Source organism: Periplaneta americana, chromosome 8, assembly GCF_040183065.1.
Source record: "Periplaneta americana isolate PAMFEO1 chromosome 8, P.americana_PAMFEO1_priV1, whole genome shotgun sequence".
Lineage (NCBI taxonomy): Eukaryota > Metazoa > Arthropoda > Insecta > Blattodea > Blattidae > Periplaneta > Periplaneta americana.
In genome coordinates, this window is record NC_091124.1 from 107,051,168 (window position 1) to 107,064,438 (window position 13,271).

A 13,271-nucleotide genomic window follows, 5' to 3' on the forward strand; every position below is an offset into this window, starting at 1 on the left:
ATCATGCTTCATTTAATTTAGGATGCTCATTATTATTATTATTATTATTATTATTATTATTATTGTTGTTGTTGTTATTATTTATCATTATTAATTATTATTGTTTTTTTTATTAGTTGTGTTTATTATTGCCATTATTGAGTGCAATTAGTTACCACTGCCACTGGGTATATACCCATTTGCTGTGTGAATAAATACATACACTTACACATTATTAAAAGGCTTTGATTTCTACAAGGTTTCTAATTGCAGAAATGAATGGAACTGAATTAATTATGTTAGGTATTTGTTTGTACAAGAAAGATAGACACAAGATACCTGTTGGGAGTTGTATACTTAGGAAAAATGTAATTTATAATATGATCTTGATGTTTTGCTTACAGCCTTACTGGCCCTTTGTGGAATATTCTCCTACATTGCATCCGATGGCTCAGCCATGTCTTGATTATCTCGCTCCTGAATATGCTCTGACACTAAGTCATTCTCCAGCCAGTGACATGTTCTCCCTTGGAATGCTTATCTTGGCTCTTCATAATTCCGGTCAGCCTCTTTATAACAACAGTGGAGACTGGAGCTCTTACAAAAGGAATGCTTGTGAGGTACCTAATATATAAACACTATTTTAATTCAGTTAGTGATTAACGAACACTTTTCATGTTTTTACTCTGAATAATCAAGTCCAATCAACCTTTTACCTTTTTACCTTCACTTCTGTATTTAAAGAAATCTTAACAGTATAGGAAGCCAAGTACTGCTGCTCTGGAGCTACGCTCAGACGTGGCTTTGAAACTTTGATTACCTAAATGGAATTTTTCCGAGGTTTCCCCCAACTTCAAGGTGAATGTCAGGTAATCCCATGGCGAATCCTCGGCCTCATCTCACCAAATACCATTTTGGTATCACCAATTCTGTTTACAATAAAAAACATAGTAACTAGTTGATGCAGTGTCATTAAATAACTAAAAATGATGACGATGATACTGATGTTTAATACAGCGCATCAGCGAATATAGCTATTTGCACCCATGTATAAAGTTCTTTAAAACAAAACACACTTAAGCAATAGCATAAGTAAAATGCGAACACAACTAAAAACGTTGTCAGACCAACAAAGAAATACAATAACTATAAATGTGATTGTATGATGTAACAAAAATACAGTAACATTACGTATGTCATCCTACATTCATGACGAAATTTCTCACAGAGGAACTATGAACAGTTTGTGATTTGAGTGATAGCTGCTGATCTTCTGCCTTTTCTTATTTCCTTGTCTTTCGTTTGTTTTGTTTCTCTGTCAAGAATTTCTTCCTTAGTAGTTTGTAATACTTAACATCATGTTACACTTTGTGTTCTGTGTTGTGAACACAGTCTAGTATATACAGTCGCGAAGCTCAATACGTAGTAAATATGCAAACATTAGATAGTTGCTCACCACTAGGATCGCTAATATCGCCTCATTACAGGCAATGCAAAATAGTACTGTCACAGACTATTGTTTCTAGCACCCTCAAAACTCAAGCTTCGTGACTGTATATAGTAGACTGTGGTTGTGAACTTAGACTAGTCTGAAATTTCTCCCTGATGGAACTTTACCATCATGGTAATTTCACTTAAGTTATGTTATCACATAAATATACTTGAATTTCTCCAGGTTAATTGACATACAACCAAATAGATCACATCTTGATAGATGAACGAAGACGTACTAGTATAGTAGATATCCAATCCTTCAGAGGGGAAGACTGTGATTCTAACCATTATTTGGTAATTGAAAAATTAGGAGGAAGACTATCAGTAGCCAAGCGAGTAGAGTAACAAGTTAATATTAGGAGATTCAATATTCCGAAATTAAGACAAGAAACCTAAGCAACATTATCAGATCTAAATTTCATATAGGTTTGGTACTTTAGGAAATTCCGAGAAAGAGTTAGATATTAATAGCGTGTGGGAAAATATCAGAGATATCAAAATTGCAGCTGAACAAAGTATAGGCTATTATGAAACTAAGAAAAATAAATTGTGGTTTGTTGAAGATTGTTTCATGGTAGTAGATAGAAGGAAACAGAAAAAATTGAAATTCTTACAGGATCCAGTCCAGGCGAACAGAGATAATTATTTCGATAAATGACGAGAAGCAAGTCGTACACTTAGGAACAAAAAGAGAGACTACTTGAACGAAAACTGAATGAGGTAGAAACAAATAGTAAGAATAAAAATATTCGAGATTTATATAAGGGCATAACCCCGATTTATAACTTGTGTTTGGCAAGCCTGTGGTCCAGGTAACACAGGGGTTTTCTCCAGAAACTCCGGTTCCCCTGTGGCATCCCAAATAATCTCCATAATCATCTCAGCTCATTGCCGGTGTAGTATAGACCAGCCTCCTATGGCGCAACCTTGGCAACAACTCTGTCAGTAAATTGGTCTTCATATGGGTGAATGTCATAAGTCAAGTACCTGCCATTAGTTAAACAAAAAATGTATGTATAAGAGCATAAAGGTATTTAAGAAAGGATATCAGGCAAGGTAAACGTGATCAAGGATGAGAATGGTGACTTGTTTGCAGACTCTCATTCCGTCCTGAACAGATGGAAAAACTATTTTGGGCAACTACTAAATGTACATAGACCAAATAGAAATGATTGGGACGATATTGAAATACAAACTGCTGAGCCATTTATACCCGATCCCACACTTTCAAAAGTCGAAATTGTGATAGAAAATCTGAAAAAGTACAAGTCCCCAGGTATCGATAAAATTTCAGCAGAATTAATACAAGAGGATGGAAGCGCATTATCTAGTGAAATTTATAAGCTTGTATTTGCTATTTGGGAAAAGAAAATTGTACCATAACAATGGAAAAAGCCCATAATTGTACCTATCTTGAAGAACAGGGGAAAAGACTAACTATAGTAATTTTCGAGGAATATCACTTTTATTGACATACAAAATTTTGTTCAATATTCTTTTGAGAAGATTAACTCCATATGTAGTTGAAATTATGTGGTTTTAGGCATAATAGATTCACTATTGATCAGATTTTTTTTGTATTCGACAAATATTGGAGAAAAAAATGGTTGTATAAGGGCACAGTACACCAGTTATTCATTGATTTCAAAAAGGCATATGACTTGGTTAAGAGAAGTTTTATCTAATATTCTTATTGAATTTGTATTCCCAAGAAACTAGTTCAATTAATTCAAATGTATCTCAGTGAAACATGCAGCAGAGTCTGTATAGGCCAGTTTCTGTCTGATGCTTTTCGAATTCACTGCAGGCTAAAGCAAGGAGATACACTAACACCTTTATATTTTAACTTTACTCTAGAATTTGTCATTAGGAAAGTCCAGGAAAACAGAGAGGGTTTGGAATTGAACAGATTAGATCAGCTACTTGTTTATGTGGATGACCTGAATATGTTAGGAGAAAATCCACAAACTATTAGAGAAAAGACGGCAATTTTACTTGGAGCAAGTAACGAGATAGGTTTGGAAGTGAATTCCGAAAAGACAAAGTACAATAGAATTCCTCCTAACCAGCACCAAAGGGATCGGGCTAATTCTGGATACGAGATTTTGCTGGATAATTGAATATATACCATTATATATAAAAAAAAATCGTATTTCATGGTGCCAAATGTTGAAACTGCATCCTTCTCTGTGACTTGCTCATAACTGAATAAACATAGAAACTGTTTGAATTTTCCTTATTAAAACACATCATACAACACAAATAATACACTAATTCTAGGCTAGAATATTCATTGAAAATTAAAATTCGTGCGAACTTCCTAATGTGGCAACACTTACAGCCCGAACATACTAAATAAACATAAAAACTGTGTGGATTTTCCTTATTAAAACACATCACACAATACAAATAATACATTAATGTTAGATTCGAACATTAATTGAAAATGGAAGTTTGTGCGAATTTCTAATGTGGCAGTACTGACAGTCCGAACATAACTAAATAAACATAAAAACTGTGTTGATTTTCTTTATTAAAACACATCACACAACACAAATAATACTCAAATTTTAGATTCGAATATTCACTGAAAACGAGAGGTCATGTGAACTTCCTAATGTGGCAAAACTGAAGGCCCAGACTGTGGCAATGTGTTAGGTTTGAACCCTTTTTTTTTTGTCCCAGTCAAAAGTGTCATTGTTTTGGTATTGCTGGTTATTTGGGTGGTGGTTACGAGGGATTTTACTGTATATGATTATATCTTGTGACCAGAACATAATACAAAATGGAAATATAAAAATTGGAAATTTTTCCTTTGAAGAAGTGGAAAAATTCAAATATCTTGGAGTAACAGTAACAAATATAAATGACACTCAAGAGGAAATTAAACGCAGAATAAATATGGGAATACCTGCTATTATTTGGTTGAGAAGCTTTTGTCTACTAGTCTGCTGTAAAAAAAAAAAAACTGAAAGTTAGAATTTATAAAACAGTTATATTACTGGTTGTTATGTATGGTTGTGAAACTTGGACTTTCACTTTGAGAGAGGAACAGAGGTTAAGGGTTTCGAGAATAGGGTGCTTAGAAAAACATTTGTGGCTAAGAGGGATGAAGTTACAGGAGAATGGGGAAAGTTACATAATTTGCAATTCATTTTATATTTCAGATGTGTCTAGTAATGTCATAAAATCACATAATTTTAATATATCTGATGATGCCCCACAAGGCGAAAACGTTTATATACCTTATATTCATGTAGCAAATAAACATTTGCAGATAGTTGTGTCTTTGATTGAAATTTATAACATTATTTTATGAAAGTTACATAATGCAGAACTGCATGCATTGTATTCTTCACCGTCCACACCTATGGAGTAACGGTTAGCGCGTCTAGCCACGAAACCAGGTGGCCCGGGTTCGATTCCCGGTCGGGGCAAGTTACCTGGTTAAGGTTTTTTCCGGACTTTTCCCTCAACCCAATATGAGCAAATGTTGGGTAACTTTCGGTGTTGGACCCCGGACTCATTTCACCGGCATTATCACCTTCATTTCATTCAGACGCTAAATAACCTAAGATGTTGATAAAGCGTCGTAAAATAACCTACTACTATTATTATTCTTCACCTGACATAATTAGCAACATTAAATCAAGATGTTTGAGATAGGCAGGGCATGTAATACATATGGGTGAGTCAAGAAATGCATATAGAATGTTAATTGGAAGACTTGAAGGAAAAAGACCTTTTGGAAATCCGAGCTGTAGATGGGAGGATAATATTAAAATGGATTGGAGGGAGGTGAGATATGATGGTAGGGACTGGATTAACCCTGCTGCGGATAGGGACCAATGGTGGGCTTATGTGAGTGCGGAAATGTACCTCTGGGTTCTCTAATAGCCATTTGTAAGTAACTAAGTGATTTGTGTATAAATGTAGTGGTAGATTTTTCAGATTAGACGAGAGTTCACAAATTAGTTTTAGAGTCATTGTACCCCCTGTTATGCGAAATGAAACTGACCTATCAGCAATCAGTCTCTTTTACTGATACAATCTGAGTGTTGAGTTCAGTAGCACTTTTTGTCAGCACTAGTTCTTTATACATACAGTCCACCTAAGATGGTATATTTACCAAAATTAAAATTATTAATTGTTAATTTTGTATAAACTCCTAGGAGTCCTAAATTGAATTTTATGAAGTCCTGAATCTCTCTTTTTTAGCACCTAGAAGTCCTTTCCCTGCTGATGAGACATAATAAAAACCTATAGATTTCCGAAACTGCTGGTTTCTGGATCTATGTTTATTAGGTATTTTTGTCTTGTTTCATGTTCCTCTACTCATCTCTTAAGTTTGTACCTATAATTATGAAACATTCTGTATAGGTTTGTTGTTGTTGTTATTGTTATTATTATTATTATTATTATTATTATTGTTGTTGTTGTTGTTGTTAGTATTATTTTATATTTATTACATTATTATTAAATAAATTGTGTAAGATTTCATGGATCAGAACATATCACTTCCCCCTATGCTTTTCATCTTCAAATCTCTCTAACGAAATCATACCCTGTAGGAAGACTAAGAATCTTTTTTTGCAGCTCTTGTTGGGCAGAGTGAATAATACATAAGAACGATAAATAAACACTTGCTGTAGAGATCCCCTTTCAATCACATGATAACCACAAAAGATATTCTCACTTGTTCTGACTGCCTGTTCCAGGAGGGAAAATACTCCTTTCTTAGGAAATGGTTGAGTCCATTTGTCTTGTGTTTATCTTGTATTGTCTTACTGTATCTCTTAACAGTAGGGTTATAAAACAGGAACTCTGTTATGCTGCTGCATAGCATTAATTAATAATGGCATCACTAAAAGATGTTCTATCTCACCACAACTCATCTTTCTCTTTCGTGATTATTTGCATATATTTCACTATAGTCACGTAGATGAATATTATTTTTGGAGTAGTTGACATGAAAGAATATACTTACAAATTACTTTTAAAGAACCTGCCACCCTCACATAAGCCCGCCATCAGTCCTTATCCTGAGCAAGATTAATCCAGTCCCTAGCATGATAAGCACGGTTTTTAATTAATAATTTCAATTAGAAGTACAATTTATCTTGCAATAAATAACAAATTGCATATTTTTCTTATAGTTAAAACAACTTCCTACTTCGCGACTGCAATGTGTAACTGAAGGACTGCGAGAGTTTGTCAAGATGATGTTGAATGTAACTCCAGAATTGAGGCCAGACGCCCATCAGTTTAGTAAGGTATATTCTATGTTAGTACATAATGTTTCAAATAAATTAGTATTGTAGTTAACAACAATTACAACTTTACCATGTGGTCCATTTAATATTGTTACTATTATATTTTCCATATGGACCAACATACAGGATCCTTCACTGATCTCTGAGAATGACTTGTTTATGTTTCCAAATGATGACTCACCCGTGGTTATGTAATGACTGTCAGACCCAAATAGACACTTCAAGGTATATGTGAAAATGACACTCCATGAACTCTCAATCACATTTAAAATAGAATTATAGAAATTTTAAAATTGATTTACAAGTTTCTCAAAGCGGAAGTAAAATGAGCGAGAAAATTGTTTTAACAGTTTCACAATGTTTTGAACTATATTCTTATATATGGTATTGTATACATTTGTTAAAAAAAAATGAATGTCCAGATTTATAGAAGGTATAATCTTTCATTGCAGGGTCCAGCACATGGTAGTTTATAACGAACTTTACCTGTGATATCTCCTGCAAGTGAGTTTATATTATCTTGATGATATTGTGTATTTTCAGAAAATCAAGAACTTGCTTATTACTGGTGGGCGAGCATACATTAGGGTGGACCATTCTTGTATAGGTACGAAAAATAAAATTGTCAAAATAACATTGATTTTTATCATCATACAATAAATTCCTTTTTTTTTCCTTCTTCTTGCCACACACATCAAGGACACTAAACAGCATGCACACTAACACAGCAGTATGCCAATATCATCCTGTACAGTTGCTCTACGATCTCCCACAATATCGACAGTGTTACCTTGCCTGTTTATGCTTCATTTGAAGGAACCATAGAATGATATAATGGTTCCTGGAAAATAAGAAAATGAATAACTGATGAACAAGCAATTTCAAACCAGACAACAGCATAGGAACTCAGATATGGCATTAAATGTCAATCAAGAAGTTAAAGATGCCATCCCAGTAGATTTAAGAGATCAAATAACACTGTTTAGAAATATAATCTTCTACTAAACAAATTACATAGAATGGGAATTAAAGAAAATGTGTGATGTAAGCGTACTCTTAGTTGTAGTAAGGTAAATCCATGGTAATGGATGGGACAATCATACAAGCTGTTGAGTATAATATATCATTGTTGTTCCTGCAATAACTCCTGTGTGACATATTTATCGATTTTCAGATTTTTGCTCTATTAAATAACTTAAATAGTGACACAGTAAATAATAAAATCTCCTATATGTAATTATATTTCTTCGTTTCGAAAATGTAAGAATTCACAGTCTCCTATGTACGGCTGCCATAGGATGAATAAATGGGTTTTTTCTTCCTACTGAAAAATTTTATATTATACACATAGGAGTTATTGCAGGAACAACGACGATATATATTTATTTTGTACGGGAATTATTTAATATATAAAATAAAAGTCAGAATACCTGCATCAGGTAATAAGCTGATATTAAATGTGTGAAAAAAAAAAAAAAAAAACAAATTATAAAGTATTTGGCAACGGTTAGAACTGTTTAAAGAAAGGTAACAGATGGGACATAAAAATGACACAGTATATACAATGACCACAAACTCCATACAATCTCTGTCCTGCTATGAAATACAAAAATACCACAATATTACCAAATATTGTGAGTGTACACAGCTATTCATGGGTGCATTCAAACTTTGTGCAATATGAATTGTGTATTGAGAGAGGTTGTCTAAGGATGAATAACAGTTGGGACATACAGGTAATGGACGAGACATTTTCTGAATGCATCTTGTAATGAATGGAAAGAACAACTGAATAAAACAGTAAACTATTATAAAAACGTTTTAAACAATAATTAATAGACATATCTGGACATCTTACTTTAGCAATCTCTTATAACAACAAAATAGTACGATTGAGTAGGTCTATAATGTAGGAATAGTATGCTCTAACTTCCCGCTCACATTCAGAACAAACTATAAACGAAAACAAGCTCTCTTCTGTGCCTTGGTCTTGTCCATTCATCACTGTTAGATGTAAAAATAGTAAAGACTTTAAAACAACAACTTCGTATGAGACATCTGATGTCATGTTTTTGGTGGAATTATCCAGTAATTTCTCCTTCAACACTGGATAGCAGTAAGATATAAGAAGTCCACCGCTGTGGAATAACAGCATGTCTGACTATGAAACGAGCGGGCCTGGGTTCAAATCCTGGTTGGGACAAGTTACCTGGTTGGAGTTTTTCCAGGGTTGTCCCTCAATCAATTGAAGCAGATTGCTTGGTAACTTTCAATGTTTTATATCAGACTCATTTCACCATCATTAATTCATGTACCATCATCATCCTTACTATGACCCAAGTTAAGTTCACAGTGCAGCGTGCTGTACTTGTACAAGAGCACAGCTATTCAGCTACAAACATCATTCATAGAACAGAAGTGGTAAACACAATAAGCCTCAGGCTGCAATGTAAACCTTCGGGTCCCTCCTCTGTAAAAGAGAAAAAAAAAAATTTAATGGATATGCCTCAAGAATGAAGCAAACCAAAGTAGATCTCTCACAGGGATCTTTCACAAGTACAACCCTTTTTACTATCTATGCAAATGTCTTTATATAATAGTACACTTAAGAAAATAAGAGGAAAAACTGTGCACAATATACAGATGACATTGTAACAAGAACAACATTCAAAATCATAATAGTGCTGAAGAGAAGATGTAAAGTGAAGCAGTAGCAGAAGTCGAAGAATGGACCAAAAATAACAATGTAATGATAAATTCTGACATAATGTACAACCATTACTTCACTTTAAATATAATTTACCAAAATTTCATATCAAAATTAACAACACAAACATAAACGAAAACAATGGCAGTTTAATCACACGGCCAACCTAGACCATGACCTAGGGCCACTAGCTCTGCAACATGGCCGTACTGTAAAGTGAGTTCCGAAATTGCAGGAAATTTTCTAGTTGAAGTTACCAACATTGTAATAGTAAGATTTTTCCTGTGCATAACAACTCTAATGTATGTTGTAAGAGTGGTTCAGTGTTCTAAAAGAAGAAAGAGGTAAACAGCATAAGAAACTCTTCTACAGGTTTGAGACTCTCCAACTTGGTAGTTTTGTAACAAATGCTACACTCATAAAAGGGAGATGCTACCAAAGACATGAATAGAGATATTTATTACAAATTTTGTAATCTTAACGATGGTACTGTGTCACAAATTAAAATTTTAAAACTTGTATAATTTTAGTAATAGCCTGATTCAATTTACTTTAGTTTCTTCTTTTCATTTAAAATAATTGCTGTTGTTGATTCATTATTAATTTAATAGATATATTTAAAATCAAGTAACACATTCTCTTTTTTATTGTATGTTTTAATATTGTGTTGAAGCACATTCATATAATTTTGCTAGCATGGAACCTTATATTGATGCGTGATTTGTTGGGTGGAAGAAGGAGGATCTCCAAGCATGGTTCGCCTAGGGTCACATTTTAAGATCCCCCACTGAACGAAAAGTAAGGAAACAAAATTATCTGGAGCTATTTTAGGTAGAAAACTAACATGGAAAAATAAGTCAAAAATGTTGAAGGAAGAGTAAACAAACTCTCTACATTATTAAAAAGATTAGCATGGAAATTGGAAAGCTTTACAGACTTTCTAACCAAAGCATTTAATCTTTACAAAAATAACATTTACCAAAATCTATAATTATAGCTCGCAATAGTGTAATTAATAATCTGGAAGTTATACACATTATATTCGCTCAGTAAGATATATAATGAAAAGACGAGCAATTACAGAATATTTAAAGAACCCACAAACTCATTCTCTACCAAAGAAAGTAAGCTTGAAAGCTGAACTTATTCATTCATTCATTCTTCACAAGCTGAAAAATTATAGAATTTTATAAAATTTCAGATACCCTATAAACATATAGAAAAAACTAATTTGTATGTATGTATGTATGTATGTGTATTCATTCATTCATTTATTTATTTACACTACAATTGTATATACACCTGGAGACAGAGATATATATATATATATATATATATATACCATAATCAAAATTCAAAATGAAAAGAATTATTCAAACATCCAAAACTAATTCCTGATCTACCTAAAAAATCTGCCGTGGCCATGTTTAGATCGATTACTGGTCATGATTGCCTCAGTAAACACCTCCATCTTATTGGAGTACTGAATTCACCTAAATGCTTACTGTGCACCAGAGAAGAGGACATGGAGATGGAGCACCTGGCTAATTGTGAAACTCTTAAGACATTTGTGGACCTTCCATCAAAATATTGGGAAGCAAGAAGGAGGATGATGACTTCATTGTTAAATTCAGAGCATTAGATACCTACACACACACACACACACACACGCACCCACGCGCACACACACATTACATTAATAAAATGACAATAATTACAGTAATAAAAAAATAAAATAAACTTAAATTTAAATCTAACTATAAATAAATAAATGCAATAAACCTAGGACTATAAATAAGAACTATGCTATAATAATGCATACTATAAGCAAAAGTAAACCTAATTTATAAGTACTTTTATTAAAGCCAACTATTATCGGCTTAATGTAATTACAAGTCACTGTAATTATTTGCATATCAACTGAATTAATGACAGTTAATTACATGACACAACTTAGATAATTACGCTGCATCTACAATTAAATTTTCAGTCTAATCTTCTCAATCTTTCCTTAAATGTATTGATTTTGAGAGGACCACCCTGAAAGATTGTTGCAGGTAAGCTGTTTCCAGTCTACTATTGTGCAGTTAACAAAGGGAAATTTTGCCACGTTCGCTCTTTGTTTTCTGCATTTAAACTTCCTAATATGATCAGCCCTGCCTAAGTATGATGGTGTCACTAATCTAGTATTGATGTTGGTCCATGCTTTGTATCCCATTTGTGCCTTAAACAATGCGGTGAGTCTGGCTTTTCGTCACCTTGATTTGAGAAATTCCCACCCTAAGTCTTTTACTATCTCTTCATCATGTCCCTTTCCCATTTCGACATATTTTGCTGCCCTGCGTTGGACCTTTTCTATTGAATCGATTTGGTTTTGTCTGTACAGATCCCAACCTATTGCTCCATATTCCATAATTGGGCAAACAGTGGGTTTGTACGCTAATTCTTTTGACCTTGGTTAGAATTCTTAAGAATATGCATAGAGAAATATAGTATTTTCCAGGCTTTCCTTGTAGTATTAGTGACTTGTTCTTCCCAACCCAGTTTGTTACTTAAATGTATATACACCTAGGTATTTACAAGTGTTCACTTGTGGCACCATTGTACCATTCAGCTGATATTTGAGCAAAATTTCTTTATGCTTTCTACAGAAGGATATACTTACTTACTTACAAATGGCTTTTAAGGAACCCGAAGGTTCATTGCCGCCCTCACATAAGCCCGCCATCGGTCCCTATCCTGTGCAAGATTAATCCACTCTCTATCATCATATCCCACCTCCCTCAAATCCATTTTAATATTATCCTCCCATCTACGTCTCGGCCTCCCTAAAGGTCTTTTTCCCTCCGGTCTCCCAACTAACACTCTATATGCATTTCTGGATTCGCCCATACGTGCTAAATGCCCTGCCCATCTCAAACTTCTGGATTTAATGTTCTTATTGTAGGGATTCGTAACAAGCTTTTTTTTACGGTGATGGGTATAGACTTACTTTTACTCACATTGATTTTCATTTTATTTTCTGTCATCCAGGTTTCAATAATGTTAAGATGATTTTGTAAGGCGGTGAAATCAGATTCATCACTAATTTGTAAGGAGCGGATTTTTATGTGCTAAAAAATTTAAATATATTTATTTTTTATGTGCTAAAAAGTATGAAAATATTTGCTAAAAATAAAAAAAAAAAATATTTCTTTTAAATATGACAAAAATACCTTACTTAGCTTGGAAAAAAAAATGGTACTAGGTACTCACCAACCACACTTGAGTGCTAGTAGTTGGCCGAGAATTGCAGTGAACAACAAAGGTCATCTCCAAATTCTCCATCACAGATGTATGCCGATTATCTCTGAACAATGACTTATACTGTGAAAACAATCTTTCCACATCACAGGACGTCAGATGTGCATATTTAACACCGTCAATTTCACCTACAGGCACACCCTCCAATACTTGAGCAACTTTACACATTTTTTTATATCCACTGTTTTTCCCAAACACATTCTGGAATTTGTCCCTCATTACTTGTACTTCTGAACCTAGTAGCGAGTCTAGTTTAATTTTCACGGCACGCACCTCTTTGTTTCAGACAACAGGTTTTTTGGATGTTTCGAGTTTTTTTATGGCATCACACAAAAAGCTTAGATTTGCTAATAGGAAAGCCAAATCATTTTTTAAACAACCATCTTTCAGTATAAGCCTACTGTATCTTGAAGGATATCGATTGACGAAGCCCGATAGCAGGGAATCACAACAAAACTTATTGCCTTACTTGATGGACATAAGCGAGAAGGGAGAGATTTGTTTAAATTAAATAA

General features: G+C 33.8%; 1 protein-coding gene across 4 annotated transcripts in view; it reads left to right on the forward strand.

Moving 5' to 3' along the window:
* Positions 1-13,271, forward strand: part of LOC138704931 (SCY1-like protein 2) — a 205,955-nt gene that overhangs the window by 104,402 nt on the left and 88,282 nt on the right. For all 4 annotated transcript variants that reach the window (XM_069833363.1, XM_069833361.1, XM_069833362.1 and 1 more), the window contains 2 exons: positions 384-599; positions 6,630-6,746. In XM_069833363.1, coding sequence (XP_069689464.1) covers positions 384-599; positions 6,630-6,746 — 333 coding nt within the window. The remainder of the gene's footprint in view (positions 1-383; positions 600-6,629; positions 6,747-13,271) is intronic.